Below are 21,163 nucleotides of genomic sequence, written 5' to 3' on the forward strand. Positions count from 1 at the left end.
TCAAAAAGAAGGACTCGTTGAGAAGTATGAACCACCCGTGGTTAACAAAGGCAGTCAAGGAGAGTATCCAATCAAAAACTAAGGCATGCAAAGCGGCAAAAACTAGTGGTAGGCCAAAGGATTGGAAAAATTTTAGGAACCAGCAGCGGATGACGAAAAAGCTAATAAAGAGGAAGAAAATTGACTATGAAAGTAAATTGGCAAGAAATATAAAAACAAATAGCAAGAGCTTCCACGGGTATATAAAAAGAAAGAGAGTAGCTAAAGTGAGTGTGGGTCCCTTGGAGGATGCGACTGGAGAATTGGTAACAGGGGACAGGGAAATGGCAGATAATTTAAACCTATATTTTGCATCAGTCTTCATGGTGGAGGACACTATAAACATCCCAAAGATGTCAGATAAGCAAGGATCTAATGGGAGGAAAGATCTTGTAACAGTCTCTATCACGAGGGCCAAACTAATGGGACCAAAGGCAGACAAGTTGTCAGGACCTGATGGCCTGCATCCAAGGGTTTTAAAGGAAGTGGCCGCAGAGATAGTGGAGGCACTGGTTGAAATATTCCAGTACTCACTGGATTCCGCTAATGTGATGCCCCTGTTCAAGAAAGGAGGAAGACAAAAATCAGGAAACTATAGGCCAGTCAGCCTAACATCTGTTGCTGGGAAAATGCTAGAGTCCATTATTAAGGAAGAAATAGCAGGACATTTAGAAAAGCTTAACGTAATCAAACAGAGTCAGCATGGTTTTGTGAAAGGGAAATCATGTTTGACAAATTTGCTAGAGTTCTTTGAGGATATAACACGCAGAGTTGATAAAGGGAAACTGGTAGATGTAGTGTATTTGGATCTCCAGAAGGCATTCGATAAGGTGCCACATGAAAGGTTATTGCACAAGATAGGAGCTCACGGTATTGGGGGTAATGTATTAGCATGGATTGGAGATTGGTTAACACACAGAAGACAGAGAGTCAGGATTAATAGGCCTTTTTCAGGTGGAGTGCCACAAGGGTCAGACCTAGGGCCTCAATTAATTACTATCTATGTTAATGACTTGGAGGAGAGGGCAGAGGGTAATGTATCCAAATTTGCTGATGATACAAAAATAGGTGGGAGGACATAAGGAATCTGCAAGGGGATATATACAGATTGAGTGAGTGAGCAAAAACTTGGCAGATGGAGTTTAATGTGGGTAAGTGTGAGGTCATGCACTTTGGTAGGAAGATTCAAAAGGCAGACTATTATTTAAATGGTGAGAGACTCCAAAAAAATGCAGCACAGAGGGATCTGGGTGTTCTTGTGCATGAAACACAAAAAGTTAACATGCAGGTGCAGCAAGTAATTAAGAAGGCAAATAGAATTTTGGCCTTATTGGTAGGGGGTTGGAGTTTAAAAATAGGAAAGTCTTGTTACAAGTGTATGGGGTATTGGTGAGGCCGCATCTGGAGCACTGTGCATTTTTGGTCCCTATATTTAAGAAAGGATATACTGGCATTGGTGGCCGTTCAAATGAGATTCACCAGCCTGATTCCTGGGATGAAGGGATTGACTTATCAAGAACGGCTAAACAGGTTAGGCCTTTATTCATTAGAGTTTAGAAGAATGAGGGGGTGACCTTATTGAAACGTACAAGATTCTGAGGGGGCTTGACAGGGTAGATGTTGAGAAGATGTTTCCACTAGTGGAGGAATCTCGAACAGGGGACATAGTTATAGAATAAGGGGACACTCATTTAATACTGAGATGCAAAGGAATTTCTTCTCTCAGAGAAGGTAGTAAATGTCAGAAATTCTCTACCCTAGAGAGTTGTGGAGGCTAGATCACTGAAAGTAGTTAAAGAGGAGGTAGATGATATTTGAAATATCAGGGAGTTGAGGGCTATGAGGAGCTGACACGAAAGAGGAGCTGAGGCCTGGGGCAGATCAGCCATGATCTTATTGAATGGCGGGGTAGGCTTGAGGGGCCGAATGGCCTACCCCTGCTCCTGTTTCTTATGTTCTTATGACACTTAGAGTTCCCAAGCACTGTTTTCTATAGTTTTGAATGCATATTAGCACTTTTTCCATAGGAGAAGCACCCTAATGCATCTCAGCACTTACACAATGCTGATCCATGAAATGGTCAACTTATCTTTGCAAAGTGAAATTCTATGATCAATCATTGCAGAAAAAACTCATCTAACTTAAATGACAGCATCGACAATGACATTTGAAGCTGTCAAATAATTTAATATGTACCTCTAAGAAGGTTCCCAACACCTCAGTAAGGTTCCCCCAAGGTTCACAAACTCTCCAACAAAGTGGGTTTTCAGAAACCTTCCAAAATCCACCTGACCCAATGAAAATTCTGAGGGATAGGAAAAATAAATTACCGTTCGGGCTTTCAGTGGTGACCCCAGCATCAAAGTTTTTACCATTCCTTACCCCGTCCTCGCTTCCACAAGGCGATGAAAACCTGGCCCAACATTTCAGATCTGTGATCTGTCATTAGAACTCAGGTCATTTACCTCGAATGTTTACTCTGTTTCTCTTTCCACCAATGCTGCCAGCCATGATGAGCATTTCCAGCATTTTCTGTCATTACTTAGGGCTGAACACTGATCTCTGTGATAGTGGGGATCTGAGGAGGAAGCCACAAATGATCATACATTCAGGCACTCATGGCTGAAGATGCTTGCAAACACTTCAGATGTGTCTGGAATGCACCATAATTGAGGATAGGATACTCATAGAGCCACCTCCTTCAGCTAGTTGATTAATTATCCATCAACTTTCACAACTGGATTGCAGTTCTCATCTGATCACAGAATCACAGAATCTCACAGTGCAGACGAGGCCCTTCGGCCCATCGAGTCTGCACTGACAAGTGAGAAACACCTGACCTACCTACCTAATCCCATTTACCAGCACTTGGCCCATAGTCTTGAATGTTATTACATGCCAAGTGCTCATCCAGATACTTTTTAATGGATGTGAGGCAACCTGCCTCTACCACCCTCCCAGGCAGCGCATTCCAGACCGTCACCACCCCCTGCATAAAAAAGTTTTTTCTCGCATCCCCTGTAAACCTCCTGCCCCTCATCTTGAACTTGTGTCCCCTCATGACTGACCCTTCAACTAAGGGGAACAGCTGGTTCCCTATCCGCCCTGTCCATGCCCCTCATAATCTTGTACACCTCGAATAGGTCGCCCCTCAGTCTTCTCTGCTCCAACAAAAACAACCCAAGTCTATCCAACCTCTCTTCATAACTTAAATGTTTCATCCCAGGCAACATCATGATGAATCTCCTCTGGGTGCCCCTCCAGTGCAATCACATCCTTCCTATAATGTGGCGACCATAACTGCACACACAATTCCAGCTGTGGCCTCACCAAGGTTCTATACAACTCCAATATGACCTCCCTACTTTTGTAATCTATGCCTCGATTGATAAAGGCAAGTGTCCCATATGCCTTTTTCACCACCCCACTAACATGCCCCTCTGCCTTCAGAGATCTATGGACACACACGCCAAGGTCCCTTTGTTCCTCAGAACTTCCTAGTGCCATGCCGTTCATTGAATACTTCCTTGTCAAATTACTCCTTCCAAAGTGTATCACCTTACACTTTTCAGGGTTAAATTCCATCTGCCACTTATCTGCCCATTTGAACATCGCGTCTATATCTTCCTGTAGCCCAAGACACTCAACCTCATTGTTAACCACCCGGCCAATCTTTGTGTCATCCGCAAACTTACTAATCCTACCCCCCCATGTCGTTTATATAAATGACAAATAATAGGGGGCCCAGCACAGATCCCTGTGGTACGCCACTGGACACTGGCTTCCAGTCACTAAAGCATCCCTCTGTCATCACCCTCTGTCTCCTACAACTAAGTCAATTTTGAATCCACCTTATCAAATTACCCTGTATCCCATGTGCATTTGCCTTCTTTATAAGTCTCCCATGTGGGACCTTATCAAAGGCTTTGCTGAAATCCATATGAACTACATCAACTGCACTAGCCTCATCTACACACCTGGTAACCCCCTCAAAAAATTCAATCAAATTTGTTAGGCATGGCCTCCCTCTGACAAAGCCATGCTGACTATCCCTGATCAAACCTTGCCTCTCCAAGTGGTGATAGATTCTCTCCTTCAGAATTTTCTCCAATAGTTTCCCTACCACTGACGTGAGACTCACTGGCCTGTAGTTCCCTGGCTTATCTCTACAACCCTTCTTAAATAGCGGAACCACATTAGCTGTTCTCCAGTCCTCAGGCACCTCCCCCTTGGCCAGAGAGGAATTAAAATTTTGGGTCAGAGCCCCTGCGATTTCCATTATGTGTTTGCTTAGAGATCTGTTTATAGAATATTGCTTCCACTGTTGTGCATGTGTGTGAGTCTTGTGTGGTGGCTTCAATAGGCTGAACTTGACAAAGTACAGTATGTAACTTGTGGGGGAATTTGCAGGTGGGTGGTGTTCTCATGAACCTGCTGCCTTTGTCCTTCAAGCTGGTAGAGGTTTCAGGTTTGGAAGGTGCTATGAAGGACACTCTCCAAAGCCTGTCCACCATCTACAAGACACAAGTCAGGTGTGTGATGGGATACTCCCCACTTGTTTGGATGAGTGCAGCTCCCACAGCACTCAAGAAGCCAGACACCATTCAGGACAAAGCAGCTTGCTTGGTTGGCACCACATCCACAGTATTCACCCCCTCCACCACTGGCACACAGTAGCAATAGTGTGTACCATCTACAAGATGCACTGCAGCAACTCACCAAGGCACCTTAGACAACACCTTCCAAACCCACGACCTCTATCATCTAGAAGGACAAGAGCAGCAGATAGATGGGAATACCACCACCTGGATGTTCCCCTCCAAACCACTCACCGTCCTGACTTGGAACTATATCGCCGTTCCTTCACTGTCGCTGGGTCAGAATCCTGGAGCTCCCTTCCTAACAGTGCTGTGGGTGTGCCTACATCCCATGGACTACAGTGGTTCAAGAAGGCAGCTCACCACCACCTTCTCAAGGGCAAATAGGGATGGGCAATAAATGCTGTCCCAGCCAGCGAACCCCATATCCCATGAAAGATTTAAAAAAAGGAGCCTTGGTGAGTTACTGCAGTGCATCTTGTAGATGGAACACACTGCTGCCACTGTGTGCTGATGGTGGAGGGAGTGCATGTTTAAGATTGTGGATGAGATGCCAATCAAGTGGGCTGCTTTGTCCTGGATGATGTCAAGCGTCTTGAGTGTTGCTGTAGCTGCACTCATCCAGGCAAGTGAAGAATATTCCAACAACTCCTGACTTGTGCCTTATAGATGGTAGACAGCCTTTGGGGTGTCAGGAGGCCAGTTTCTCACTGCAGAACTCTTGACCTCTGACCTGCCCTTGTAGCCACGGTATTTATATGGCTAGTCCAGTTCAGTTTCTGGTCAGTGGTAACACCCAGGATGTTGATAGTGGGGGATTCAGCAAATTCAATAGACCAGCAAGAATAATTAGCTGCAGCCAGTCTCTAAATTGGCATGGACTGACTGAATCACTACTCCAGTTACTTTCCTGTCCCTCTGAATTCTGATGATGTAACATTTGGTTTTCACAGGTCGACCAACTGGCTGCAGGACTGCTCGCCATCGGACTGGAGAAAGGAGACCGACTAGCCATGTGGGCACCAAACATGTATGAGTGGGTGTTGACACAGTTTGCAACAGCGCAAGCTGGCATCATAATGGTAAGTAATAAAAGGTTCAATAATGCTGGCATGGGCCAGGCAATGCTCATGATGCCAGCCGCTCAATGTAAAATGTAAATAGGATTTTTCTAAGCAGTGTCCCTATTTCCTGAAGTGCTGCCTTCATTCATGGGGTTCAGGCCAGAAAGGGGAAGATTGTCAGAGCAATGTCTGCACTATTGGCCACCCTAATAAAGCCTCCGTAAATGGCCATCAAAATTCTCTGAGGAAATGTGTACAGTTACAGAAATCTAGAGAGAATTACAGCAGTTACCTTGTTTTTATAGTAAATAAATTGCTTGTCTCCAGGATTGGAATAATTTGCTTTACTGAACAGCAATAGGTAAAGGGCAAAAGAGGGGGCACTGACCATAGTCATGGTGCTGAGAGAGGGAGCCAAGAAAGGTTACAATGGGGAGAGTGTCAGATCGATCAAGTGGGTTAATACACATTGTATGCATTGGATGCCAGAGAAGAAAATACTTGTTGGTTTATTGAATGATGACAAAGTACAAACAGGTTTATGAGGGTATCGTAGCATAGGTTTTCATACAGACTACTTGTTGGGTGGGTATCACTGCTTCTGGGATGGAGCACAGTCTGTTCAATAGGGGGTATTCCAGGACCTTGTATACCGTTGAGACCAGGGCAATGGAGCAGTAGCTGTTTGGAGTCACATGGTTTCCATGGCTTGACAATGACTACTATCTTGGATTGGCCTCAGATGTTGATCGACAAGGGAGTGGAGGGTTATGGGGGGCAGAAAGCAAAGTGGATTTGAGGCCACAATCAGGTCAGCCATGATGTCACCAAATGGCAGACCAGGCACGAGGGGTCGAATGGCCTACTCCTCTTATTTCTTGTGTGTGGAATGCTGCCAGTGCTGTGGATGTTGGTATACAGGTTTGCTAGCCACTTCCTTCCCCATGATCCAATGTTTTTCAGGAATTCTGGGTAAGTTCCATCATTCCTGCAAGGTCAAAACGAGAGTGAATCACATACACAAACTAGGAAGTACTACCTGGGACAGCAGAGCCAACGCAATACGCACTGCTTACTTGCCATGGTCTACCCAATGGCAGAGTACTGCTCCTCAACCAGGAGCTGCCACCCAAGCGTGGTAGATAAACACCTCCGGAAAGTCGTGAGGATTATTTCTGGAACAGAATCACAGAATGCAGAAGAGGCCCTTCGGCCCATCAAGTCTGCACTGACAAGTGAGAAACACCTGACCTACCTACCTAATCTCATTTACCAGCACTTGGCCCATAGCCTTGAATGTTATGAAGTGCCAAGTGGTCATCCAGGTATTTTTTAAAGGTTGTGAGGCAACCCGCCTCCACCACCCTCCCAGGTAGTGCATTCCAGACCGTCACCACACACTGGGTAAACACGCTTTTCCTCACATCCCCGCTAAACCTCCTGCCCCTCACCTTGAACTTATGCCCCCTTGTGACTGACCCTTCAACTAAAGGGAACAGCTGCTCCCTATCCACCCTGTCCATGCCCCTCATAATCTTGTACACCTCGATCAAGTCGCCCCTCAGTCTTCTCTGCTCCAACGAAAATAACCTAAGTCTATCCAACCTCTCCATATAACTTAAATGTTTCATCCCAGGCAACATCCTGGTGAATCTCCTCTGCACCTCCTCCAGTGCAATCACATCCTTCCTATAATGTGGCGACCAGAACTGCACACAGTACTCCAGCTGTGGCCTCACCAAGGTTCTATACAGCTCCAACATGACCTCCCTACTTTTGTAACCTATGCCTCGATTGAGAAAGGCAAGTGTCCCATATGCCTTTTTCACCACCCCGCTAACATGCCCCTCTGCCTTCAGAGATCTATGGACACACACGCCAAGGTCCCTTTGTTTCTCAGAACTTCCTAGTGCCATGCTGTTCATTGAATACTTCCTTGTCAAATTACTCCTTCCAAAGTGTATCACCTCACATTTTCAGGGTTCAATTCCATCTGCCACATATCTGCCCATTTGACCATCCCGTCTATATCTTCCTCCTATAGTCAACCTCACTTAACCACCCGGCCAATCTTTGTGTCATCCGCAAACTTACTAATCCTACCCATCACAAAGTCATCCATGTCGTTTATATAAATGACAAATAATAGGGGACCGAGCGCAGATCCCTGTGGTACGCCACTGCACACTGGCTTCCAGTCACTAAAGCATCCCTCTGTCATCACCCTCTGTCTCCTACAACTAAGTCAATTTTGAATCCACCTTATCAAATTACCCTGTATCCCATGTGCATCTGCCTTCTTTATAAGTCTCCCATGTGGGACCTTACCAAAGGCTTTGCTGAAATCCGTATAAACTATATCAACTGCACTAGCCTCATCTACACACCTGGTGACCCCCTCAAAAAATTCAATCAAATTTGTTAGGCATGACCTCCCTCTGGCAAAGCCATGCTGACTATCCCTGATCAAACCTTGCTTCTCCAAGTGGAGGTAGATTCTCTCCTTCAAAACTTTCTCCAATAGTTTCCCTACCACAGACGTAGTTCCCTGGCTCATCTCTACAACCCTTCTTAAATAGCAGAACCACATTAGCTGTTCTCCAGTCCTCTGGCACCTCCCACGTGGCCAGAGAGGAATTAAAATTTTGGCTCAGAGCCCCTGCAATCTCCCCTCTTGCCTCTCTCAGCAGTCTGGGACAAACATCATCCGGACCTGGAGATTTGTCCACTTTTAAGCCTGCCAACACCTCCAATACCTTGGGACATTGAAACCAACACAGCTCGAGTGGCTTCTTGTGATCTGCTCAATTGAACCTCCTGATGTCTGAAGGGAAAATATCCTCCTCAAAGATTGCCATTTGCTACCGAAGCATTCCCATTGAAACATGGCTGTAAAAAAAATAAAATAAAACCCACGCACCCATCTCAAATCCCATAGCCCCCACTGGAACTCATTCCACACCTTACAAACTAACGACAGTCCCATCTCCTGAAGGCACACCTCCCAGTCGACTGCAAACATCATCACCTTCACCATCCAGGTCAGTTACCAGATTGAAGTCTCAGGCTTCAAACTTCCAGGGAATATCCAGTGAACTGTCAACCGCTTGTGGATGGGTCAGGGAAGATGTGGATCATGAGGAGCAGCTCAAATTGTGAATGTGGCCATCCAAGTCAGACCATCGCCCACAAACTGAACTTCTGCCCTTAGAGATCCATTCCTGGTGGCTTCACAACCATTCACATTGCATCCACTGAAGCTGTTGAATGGATTGTTAACCTTGACATTGAACTATAACTGCTTCCCTAGCCAGACGAATAAACAAAAAGCATAGTTGCTGGGCCAGTAATCCGGAGCTCTGGACTAATAATCCAGAGACATGAATTCAAATTCCACCACATCAGCTGGAGTATTTAAATTCAACTAATTAATTAAATCTTGAATTACAAAAAACACTAGTCTCAATAATGGTGACCGTCAAACTACCGGAATGTCATATAAATCTATCTGGTTCACAAATGCCCTTTAAAGAAGGAAATCTACTGTCCTTATCCAACCTGGCTATATGTGATTCAACACCCACAGCAATGTGGTTGACTCTTAATTGCCCTTTGAAATGGCCTATCAAGCCACTCAATTGTATCAAACCGCTACAGAAAATATAATAAAAATAAAGTTAGATGGACCACCTGGGATCAACCTAGGCACTGGAACTAAGAAAGATAAACCCTGCCTGTCGATCTTGTGAACTTGTACCATAATTGGGAGAGTTGTCTCGCCGACTAGTCAAGCAACAGCCTGACAGTTGTACCCACTGAATCATATCTTGCAACCAATGTCCCAGACTCCCCCATCACCATCCCTGGGTTCAGTCCTTTTCCAGCAACAGGACAAAACCACCGTAGGTGGTGGCACAGTCGGGAGAGAATGCCCGAGAGTTTTGCATTGACTCCAGATCCCATGAATTCTCATGGCATCAGGTCAAACATGGGCAAGGAAACCTTCTGTTGATTACCACCTACCGCTCTTCATCAACTGGTGAATCCGTACTCCTCCATGTTGAACACCACTTAGAAGAAGCACTGAGGGTAGCAAGGGCACAAAATGTACTCTGGGTGGGAGTCTTCAATGTCCATCACCAAGATCGGCTTGATTGCACTACTACTGATCGAGCTGGCTGATCCCTGAAGGAACATTTGCTAGACTGGCCTGCAGCAGGTGGTGAGAGAACCACAAGAAGGAAAACCTACTCGACCTCACCCTCACCAAGCTTCTTGTCACGATGCATCTGTCCATGACAGTTTTGGCAGGAGTGACCACCTTGCAGAGTCCAAATCCCAACATCACATTGAGGACATCCTCCATTGTGTTATGTGACAATACTACTAAATGGGATAGATTCAGAACAGACTTAGCAGCTAAAAACTGGGCATCCATGAGGTGCTGTGGGCCATCAGCAGCAGCAGAATTGTATTCTTGGAGTGCAGAAGACGTCTCTGGGGATAATGGTGGATTTCAGGTCTCGTGTTCACACACATCCCCAAAGTCTGAGATGGTTGTGACATCAATGGAAAATTGAGGAGAGGGTAATTCAGCAAAGAGAAGGTCACGGATGTGCTGTCTGATTCGAAAATGGGAAGATTTTTGATTCAGGGATGCAGAGGATGAAAGGGGATTGAAAGAAATGAACTCTTAGAACCATAGAAAAGTTACAGCACAGAAGGAGGCCATTCGGCCCATCTTGTCCATGCCAGCCCAAGGACACCCAGGTGCCCTTTCTAATCCCACCTTCCTGCACCCGGCCCATAGCCCTGCAGCTTACAGCACTTAAGGTGCAGACCCAGGTACTTTTTAAAAGAGTTTAAAGTTTCTGCCTCTACCACCAACTTGGGCAGCGAATTCCAGACACCCGCTAAGCTCTGCGTAAAAAAGTCCTTCCTCATGTCCTCTCTACACCTTCTGCCACTTATCTTGAATCTATGTCCCCTGGTTCTAGAATTCTCCACCAAGGGAAAAATTTTTATCCTGTCCACTCTATCCATTCCCCTCATAATTTTGTACACCTCAATCAAGTCACCTCTCAGCCTTCTTTGTTCTAAGGAAAATAACCCCAACCTATCCAATCTCTCCTCGTAGCTACACTTTTCTAACCCTGGCAACATTCTTGTAAACCTCCTCTGCACTCTCTCCAGAGCTATTACATCCTTCCTGTAATGTGGTGACCAGAACTGCACACAATACTCCAGTTGTGGCCTCACCAGTGTTTTATACAATTCCAACATTATATCCTTACCTTTATATTCTATACCTCTGCCAATGAAGGAGAGCATTCCATATGCCTTCTTTACAACCTTGTCTACTTGAACTGCTGCCTTCAGGGACCTGTGTACTTGTACGCCAAGATCCCTCACTTCATCTACCCCTCTTAGTATATTCCCATTTATTGTGTAATCCCTGTAACTGTTTGACCTCCCTAAATGTATGACCTCACACTTCTCTATGTTAAAATGCATCTGCCACTTTACCGCCCACCCTACCAACCCATCTATATTGTTTTGGAGATTATGGCTATCCTCTACACTATCCACTACTCGGCCAATCTTTGTGTCATCTGCATCTTGCCCTACCTTTCCCCAGTCAGCTGCATGGAGTGCCCTGTCTCCAGAATCACGATTCAAAATAGCTGGTGGAGAAAGAAAGAAATCTGAGCATTTTAGTGCAGGCACATCGAAAGGTTCATGAGCAATGCTATGAAACAATAGCTGGAGTGCATATGGTGTTAAGGTGCATTATAGAAAAGAAAAAAAAGAAAGACTTGCATTTATGTAGCACCTTTCACAATCATCATATGTCCCAAAGAGACTCTCAGCCAATTGAATACTTTTGCAGTGTAGCACTGTTGGAGGAAACATGGCAGTCAATTCGCACACAGCATGCTCCCACAAACAGCAATATGATAACCACCAGATAATCTATTTTTGTGATGTTGATTAAGAGAAAAATATTCACCAGGACACTGGGCAGAACGCCTCTACTCTTCGAAATGGTGCCATGGGATCTTATTACTTCTACCCGAGAAGCCAGAAGAGACTTCGGTTTGACGTCTCATCCAAAAGATGGAATGTCCAACAGCAGAACACTCCCTCAGATCTACACTGGAGTGTCAACCTTGATTTTTGTGCTCAAATCTGTGGAGTGGGACTTGAATCCGGAACTTTGTTACTCAGAGGCGAAAGTGTTGACTGATCCAATGTTGACTTCTGCTTCTGGTTTTCTTCTGAGACTGTTCTGTGGCCTTCGTTTGATTGCCTAATCTGTTTAAGCTATGGCCTGTACTTGCGCTTTTATATCTGTCAGGACTATTTCTGTGAGATTGCCCTTTTACACTATCGGGGGTTCCTTCACCAGGACATAATTGTTTTCTGATGCAAGAGTCGTCGGTCCTTCATTGTCACCGGGTCAAAATCCTGGAACTCCCTCCCTTAGAGGACTGTGGGTGTACCTACACCACATGGACTGCAGCGGTTCAAGAAGGCAGCTCACCACCATCTTCTCAAGGACAACTAGGGATGGGCAATAAATGCTGGCCCAGCCAGTGAAGCCCACACCCCGTGAATGAATAAAAAAAAAGTCACTTCAAGACACACCGTCAGTACTCGCACTGCACTTTCGTACTCTGCATTCTTTCATTCCATTCTGCCAGTCCATGGATCTCACTTCTTGGCCATCATCCTGATCATTCAACCAATATTTAACATAAAATAAAAGCAAACTACTGCGGATGCTGGAAATCTGAAATAAAAACGGAAAATGCTGAAAATACTCAGCAGGCCTGATAGCATCTGTGGAGAGAGAAACAGAGTTAACGTTTTGAGTCTGTATGACCCTTCTTTGGAGCAATATTTAAACTTGTCAGTAGCTTTTCTTGCAAGTCCCACAGTTGCTGCATTCCTCCATTCACTGAAGCCCTCTGGACTATGTGTCACTCATGGATTAAATCAACAGTTGGAGTGAGACAAGGAAACTGATTAAATTAATCTAGTAGTGTAAACAGTGATGAGTCTTGCAATAAAACGTAATATTGGAGGAACCTCCTTATGTGGCAAGAATTTGAACAATTTCTGTTTAACTGGTGTTATTGATGTAGCAATAGCTAGAACAGGTTTGCAAAAACTGATTAATAATAATTTGGAGAACCCTAACCATTCTTCTGCTTAGGATCTTGGGTCTTATTTCCCAACTGCTAGCCTTGTTGATAGCTTGAGGTTACGGATTGTTTTTGCCCTTCCCTGACTGCAATTCCATGCCCCACTTCCATCCACTTACCTACAACCCAAAGACTGTTCCTGGTAGTGACTTGCCACCTGAAATCCTGCTCCTGCCTGCCAGCCAGTTATAATTTCTTGCTGGGATCAGATGAGAAGCTCACTGCAGGTACGCTGATAAGGCCCAAGAGTTAAATCTCCCAGGGCCCGTGCTGCCAGAGAGGATGGGCCCTGTAACCTGTTTCCACCCTGGTCCACCTGATCCACAGCCTTAGTTGAAATTATTACTTTTCTTTCTATCACGCTTGATGCCTGATTGTGAGCTTAGTGACAATGTTCCCTGATTTTAGTGGTCACTGGGTAAAAATGAGTAGTAATTTTTTTCTTTAAAAGGCTAACAGGTTTTAAAGTTCCCAACTAATTCCGAGATTGAATGGTGAAGAATTGATTTTTAAACTCTCATTGCACCAACTGATGGGCAGCCAAGTTGACCAAATGGATTCTTGCTATAGAATGATACCCTGTAAATCATATCAAGATGCTGAGGTTGCTTAGCACTGTAAATTTGACCTCCAGTATATAGAATCCATTAAATCTTGCTTTTTCTTAACTCCAATCTCCTCTCCTTTTGTTACAGGCTAACATTAATCCAGCCTATCAGGCTCGTGAGGTGGAGTTTGTTCTGAGGAAGGTAAGCTGGGTTTGATAGTCTGCTGACTATAGGAATCCTTCACAGAGAGATTATCTTTCTGGTGTCTCATTGGGTGAATGCACCTCACTAATTTCTGGGGGCTTGTGCCAAAATTTGGAGAGCTGTCCCACAAAATTAGTCCAATAACAGCCTGACACAATCATATTCACCAAATCATATCTTACAGCCTATGTCCTAGCCTCCTCCATCATCCATTTCCTGTCCCACAGGACAGACCTGTGAGAGGTAGAAGTACAATGGTATACAGTCTGGAGGGAGTTGTGCTGGGAGTTCTCAACATTGACTCCAGAGCCCATGAAATTTCATGGCATCAGGTCAAACATAGGCAAGGAAACCTCCTGCAGATTGCCACGTACCGTCCTCCCTCAGCTGAAGAATCAGTGCTCCTCCATGTTGAATACCACTTGGAAGAGGCACTGACATTAACAAAGGCACACTATGTATTCTGGGTGGGACATTTCAATGCCCATTACCAGAGTAACTGAGTAGCACACCTAATGACTGAGCTGGCCTAGTCCTGAAGGATACATGTGCCAGACTGGGCCTGTGGCAGGTGGTGAGGGAACCAAGAAGAGGGAAAAACCTACTTGACCTCACCCTCACCAAACTGCCTGTCACAGATGGATCTGTCCCTGTCAGCATTACCACACAGTCCTCGAGGAGACAAAGTCTTGTCTTCGTACTGAGGATACCGTCCATCATGTTGTATGGCACCACAACTGTACAAACTGCGATAGATTCAGGACAGATCCAGCAGCTCAAACTTGGGCATCCAGGAGGTGCTGTGGGCCATCAGCAGTAGCAGAATTGTATTCAGCAACAGTCTGTAATCTCATGGCTCTATCCCTCACTCTACTATTACCATCAAGCCAGGAGATCAACCGTGGTTCAATGAGGACTGATGGGGAGTGTGCCAGGAGAAGTACCAGGCAGAACTAAAAATGAGGTGCTAATCTGGTGAAGCTACACCCACGACTACTTCCTTGCATGCTAAACAGTGGAAGAAGCGTGCGATAGACAGAGTTAAGCAATCCCACAACCAACAGATCAGATTAAAGCTCTGCAGTTCTGCCATATCCAGTAGTAAATGGAAAATTAAGCAACTAACTGGAGTAGGAGACTCTACAAATATCCCCATCCTCAATGATGGGGGAGCCCAGCACACCAGTGCAAAAGATAAGGCTGAAGCATTTGCGACAATCTTCAGTCAGGTGTGCAGAGTGGATGATACATCTCGGCCTCCTCCTGAGGTCCCCAGCATCACAAATGCCAGTCTTCAACTAATTTGATTCACTCCACGTGATATCAAGAAATGGCTGAAGGCACTGGATACTGCAAAGGCTGTGCACCCTGACAATATTCTGGCAATAGTACTGAAGACTTGTGCTCCAGAGCTTGCCATGCCCCTAGCCAAGCTGTTCCAGTACAGCTACAACATTGGCATCTACCCAGCTATGTGCAGAATTGCCCAGGTATGTCCTGTCCACAAAAAGCAGGACAAATCCGAACCAACCAATCATCACTCACTACCAATCATCAGCAAAGTGATGGAAGTTTTTTGTTGACAGTGTTATAAAGAACACGATCATAAATAAAGCAGCAGGTATAGACCATAAGGCCCATTGAGCCTGCTCCATCATTCAATATGACCATGGCTGATCTTAGGCTTCAACTTCATTTTCCCACCCGTTCCCAGCCTTAAATATATTCAATGATGGAGCATTCACAACCCTCTAGAGTAAAGAATTCCAAAGATTCACAACCCTTTGAGTGAAGTAATTTCTCTTTATCTCAGTCCTTAATGATCTGCCCCTTATCTTGAGACTGTGCCCCCATGTTTTAGGTTACCCGACCAGCAGAAATAATCTCTCAGCATCTACCCTATCAAACACCTACTGAATTTTGTAGGTTTCAATGAGGTCACCTCTTATGCTTCTAAACTCCAGAGAGCATAAGCCCACTTTACTCAGCCTCTCATCATAGGATACACCCTCTCATGCCAGGAACCAATTTGGTGAACCTTTGCTGTATCCTTTTTGATGCAAGTATATCCTTTCTTAAATGTGGAGATCAAAACTGCACACAAAAACCTGTACAATTGTAGCAAGACATTCCTATACACATAGTTTGTAGCTTTGTTCCAACTTTAAATACTATTTGGATCTCTCTTGGGTAATTTGTGGCTTGTTCTGGTTTGGGAAGGTTTCCCACTATCTATGAGTGACTTTGGTCTAACTCCAATATGTTTCTTTAATAACTCATCTATTTATACCATAGTCCATTCTAAGTTTCTCGTTAAGCACATCTCTCTCTTGTATAGTGGTAATCCAAGGTGCAATACACCTTTAAGAGAATGTGAGCAGATTGACCATGTGACAGTATTACCCAATTGCTGTGTAGCGTGGGCTGCAGTGTTAATCAATAGTTTAGAATAGGGTCTGGTTGGAGAAGCACACGTGCATTAGTGCTCTGTGACTTGTGTTAATAAACAGCGTGTGCTTCATCTTACATTGGTTTCTGTGTCTGCAGTATCTTGTTTACCAACTCACTCACTAGTGGATAGGTGTGCAATCGTATTCGCTGAGCAAAGCGACCCGACAGAAGGAACATAACATATACTGGTGATGAGGCAAAAAAATGACCAGTCGACGACACCAAAGAGACACCAAAAGTTAAACAGAAAGCCACAAAAATTAAACAGAAGTAAATCAGCTGTACCTTGCACAGCGATTATAAGTACAGCCTTCATCATAGTCGCCGAAGATATCTCCCTCCAGTATGCCACAGTTTGGCCGTATCGAACATTTTGATCAGACCACCGATGACTGGTCACGTTATATTCTTTTGTTTTCTTTTTGGCCAACAACGTATCGGGGGAGCAGAAGAGATGAGTGACCCTCTTATCGATACGTGACAGTAAAACATACGGCCTAATTCATAGTCTAATGGCACCCAACGCCCCAAATTCCAAGAGCTTTGATGAGTTGGTGAATATTGTGAAAAGCCACTTTTAGCCAAAACCGTCGGTAATAATGCAGAGTCTTAAATTTAATTCAGGGTGTCGCGCCCCTGGAGAGACAGTCGCTTGCTATGTAGCAGCCTTAAAACAACTGACAGAGCACTGAGAGTTTGGGGCACCGATTAGCGGCATGTTAAGAGACCTATTAGAATGTGGGATTAGTGAAGACACCATTCAAAAAGGGTTGTTGTCAGAAACGAATCTAGACTTCAGCAAGGCGCTGGAGTTGACACTTGCGATGGAGAACGCAGTTAGGGACTCAGAAGCAATCAAGGGAGCACAAAATGGCACTGTCCTTTCCGTCAAGAGGGAAGCACCAGTTAGAAATGGCGCGGAAGTGCAGGGCTCCACGGAAAGGCAGGAAACAGCCACCATTAACAGACCAGCAAAAAGCAATGGTTTAACAGAGAAAACCGACAATAATAACGGAACCAGACAGCCTGCAAGCGAACAACAATTTAAAAGAATCGAGTGTTTCTACTGCCATCATAATGGGCACATCATGCGATATTGTAAAGACAGATTAAGACAAAACTTTAAACAGAAAGGTAGATATCGTAAAATCCGCATAATAGAGGAACCAGAAGAAACAGTGTCAGATATTTACTCACAACTTAAAAATGGGTAACACAGAGCCAATCTATGTGACAGTGAAAGTCGATGGGAAACCCATCCAAAAGGAGTTGGATACAGGGGCATCCACGACAGTTATAGGGGAACATAGGTTCAGATATCTGAATGGGGGAAGCCACTCACTAAATCTGGAAAATTCAGATGCTAAATTAAAGACGTATATTGGTGAAGATACACAAATAAGAGGTATATGCAAGGTTCCAGTACAACATGGAAATCAGCCTGTTAATTTATCCTGACAGTGACAGCAGGAGAGGGTCCAAGTCTACTTGGTCGGAACTGGCTTAAGGAAATAAAGTTGGAGTGGACCGAGATTTTTCAGCTCAGAATGAAGGATCTGCAAGAATTATTATAGAAATATGCCTCGGTTTTCAGGGAGGAGCTTGGAAAGATTCAGGGGCTGTAAGCTAAATTCCACATGGATCCTTGGTCAACTTCCAGATTCTTGAAGGCGAGGCCAGTCCCCTATGCATTATGAGAAAATATGACGCTGAATTGGGCAGGCTGGAAAGATTGGGAGTCTTACAACTTGTACAATTTACCGAATGGGCAGCACCCCTAGTTCCAGCACAATGGCCTGACCAGAGTGTGCGAATATGCGGGGACTACAAGTTGACCGTTAAGTGGCCAGACTCGACAGGCATTCTACACCAAAAATTGATGAATTGTACTGCAAGATGGCAGGGGGATCTGTACATACGAAGCTTGACATGAGCCATGCTTACAGCAAGCCAGCCTAGAAAAGGCCTCTTGGGATTTTGTGACTATCAACACACATAGGGTAACCTGGTATATTGGTAAACCCCTTCAGAGTCTCATCAGCTTGTGCCATTTTCCAACGGACAATGGAAAATTTACTTCAAGGTTTGCCCTATGGTGTGGTTTATCTCAATGATGTCCTAACTGATGAAGAACACCTGGCTAACCTGGAAGAGGTATTGAAGTGTTTCTCACAAGCCATGGTACACTTGAAAAGAGAATGTATCTTCCAAGCAAAAAGGTGATTTACCTGGGTCATAGGGTTGGCTTGCAGGGCCTTCACCCAGTAGAAGAAAAGGTGAGATCTATTCGTGAGGCGCCATAGAACTCAAGCCCTTCTTGGGAATGATTTAACTATTATGGCCGTTTTCTCTCAAATTTGTCAACAGTATTGGCTCCATTATATGGTTTGCTCAAGAAAAACCACAGGTGAACTTGGCAAGCTCCACAGCAAGAGGCTTTTACGACAGTAAAGCAGTTGCTACATTCATCGGCCCTGTTCAACCCAAAGAAAGAATTTTGACCGTATGGAGTAGGGGCAGTAGTCTCTCACCAGATAGCGGATGGCTCCAAATGGCCCATTGGTTATATTCTAAGAACACTCGGTATTGCAGAACGAAGATACTCGCAAATAGAGAAAGAAGGCTTATCCATCGTAGTTGGCGTTAAGCAGTTCCACCAATACATTCATGGTTGCCACTTCATCATTGTATCTGACCAGAAGCCACTACTAGGCTTGTTTGGGGAAGAGAAGGCAATACCCCCATTGCCTCTGCATGTACCCAAAGGTGGGCACTGATTCTAGCTGCTTATGAATATACTTTTATCCATCGGCCGGGTAGCCTGATTGCAAATGCCGACGCACTGAGCTGATTACCTCTAAAAGACAGCACTGTGAACATCCCAATTCCTCAAGAACTTGTCTTGTTATTAAAATTTCTGGATTCATCACCAGTACATGCCAAGCAAATAAGAGAATGGACAGACTTACAGGGATGGTCTAACGAGCCAAACTCCGACAAAATGAAGCCCTATTTTCATAGGAGATACGAGCTCACCTTTCAGGATGGCATCTTGCTGTGGGGAGCGAGAGTCATTGTGCCTCCGAGAGGAAGAAAGCCATTTTTGACCAAATTGCATAGTGCTCATCCCGGCACCTCTAGAGTGAAAATGTTGGTGCGCAGCTACTTATGATGGCCAGGGATGGATACAAAAATCAAAAACTTAGTCAAGAGCTGCATACAGTGCCAACAGAAACAGAAATTGTCCCCTTCTGCTCCATTGCATCCCCAGGAATGGCCAGGAAGGCCATGGGTCCGCCTCCACGTGAACTACGTGGGGCTTTTTTTGGGCACAATGTACCGGCACAATGTACCTCTTGATTATAGACGTTCACTCTAAGTCGATGGATGTATACTAGGTGAGATCAGCCACATCTGCCACCATAGCCAGATTACATCAGAGTTTTGCGATACATGGGTTACCAGAGAAATAGTGTCTGATAATGGAACGGCATTCACCAGCGGGGAATTCCAAAAATTTACAAGTCTCAATGGCGTAACACATGTTAAGGCCTCAGCATACCACCCTGCATCCAATGGTTCAGCCGAGAGGGCAGTCCAGACCTTCAAGTCCGGAATGAAAAAACTGGACGGAGACTCTGTTGCAACTAGATTATCATGTTTCCTACTCAGCTATAAGACTACGCCACACACGACCACCAGTATTGCCCCCTCTTAATGAAGAGACGTCTCCGGACATGTTTGAGTTTCATATAGCTGAATTTAGGGGGGACGGTAGAGAGAAGTCAGGAGACCCAGAAAAATGGACACGATTACCACAGTTGTAAAAGAAACGTCACTGTTGGAGACACAGTTTTTACAAAGAACTTTGGAGATGGGCCCAAATGGCTATCAGGTGAAGTTAGTGCTATGACAGGGCCCCTTTCCTATCACATATTGGTCGAAGGTCAGATAATTAGTAGACACGTAGATCACCTCAGGAGAAGGGAAACAGATCTACAAGAAAGGATGCGCCAAGCATTCCCGTTGGAGTCTACACCACATGCGGAAGGAACTCCACTTGGTGTGGAAGTGCCTGTAGGATCCATTTAGCCTGAGAGAGTTGAAGAAACAAACTTAGAAGTTCCTACTGGAGAGCCTAGTGGATAGATAACTCCTGAGAGGGAGGCCTCAGATAAACCATCCGAATCCGTGGAACTACAATGTTCAACACATTTGAAGAAGCCTCTAGAAAGGCTGAATATGTAAATAGTTTGTTTATGTAAATAGTTGATATATTGTAAAGATTGTAAATTGTACTTTCGAGTAAAGGGGGAGGGATGTGGTAATCTGAGGTGCAATATACCTTTAAGAGAATGTGAACAGATTGACCGCGTGACTGTGTATTATCCAATTGCTGTTTAGCGTGGGCTACAATGTTAATCAGTAATTTAGAATAGGAGAAGCACACGCATGTTAGTGCTCTGTGACTTGTGTTAATAAACAGCATGTGCTTCATCATACATTGGTTTCTTACATTGGTCATCTGCAGTATCTTGTTTACCAACACCAGTAGATAGGCGTGCATCCCTGTTCGCTGAGCAAGGCGACCCGGCAGAAGGAACACAACATACAGACTGTTCCATCTCCTCTTAGTTTCTTGCCCATGTCTGCTGATGTCACTGTTACATCAAGATACACACAACTATCTCATTACCACAACTATTAATGCATTGTTCTACATTCCCCCCAGTATAATCTCCCCTAAAATTTGAACTTCACAGGTTAAGCATTTGCAGTGCTATCACAACTCTCCCTGATCTTGTACTTGTCACAGTTAAATTGAGGATGATCCTTAATCGGTTCGCTGACTGGATCACCATTTTGAGGTGATTGATGTAGTCTTCGTTTCATCATCCCAGAGCTTGTGATATTCAAATTCGTTTGTTATTTCAGCCTCTAATAATGTTGGAACATTTCTGAACGTACCAAATGGAGTTTGAACAATATAGGAACGTGGTTGGTCTGTTTGTTTAGACTTCCAATCTTCGGACTTTCAGTCTCTAATCCAT

At 44.7% G+C, this 21,163-nt stretch overlaps 1 protein-coding gene across 1 annotated transcript in view; it reads left to right on the forward strand.

Moving 5' to 3' along the window:
* acsf2 (acyl-CoA synthetase family member 2) overlaps window positions 1-21,163 on the forward strand; it is a 267,757-nt gene that overhangs the window by 57,148 nt on the left and 189,446 nt on the right. Inside the window, exons 3-4 of the mRNA XM_078570862.1 lie at window positions 5,591-5,719; window positions 13,605-13,658. Coding sequence (XP_078426988.1) covers window positions 5,591-5,719; window positions 13,605-13,658 — 183 coding nt within the window. The remainder of the gene's footprint in view (window positions 1-5,590; window positions 5,720-13,604; window positions 13,659-21,163) is intronic.

Source organism: Cetorhinus maximus, chromosome 24 (assembly GCF_964194155.1).
Source record: "Cetorhinus maximus chromosome 24, sCetMax3.hap1.1, whole genome shotgun sequence".
Taxonomy (NCBI): Eukaryota; Metazoa; Chordata; class Chondrichthyes; order Lamniformes; family Cetorhinidae; genus Cetorhinus; species Cetorhinus maximus.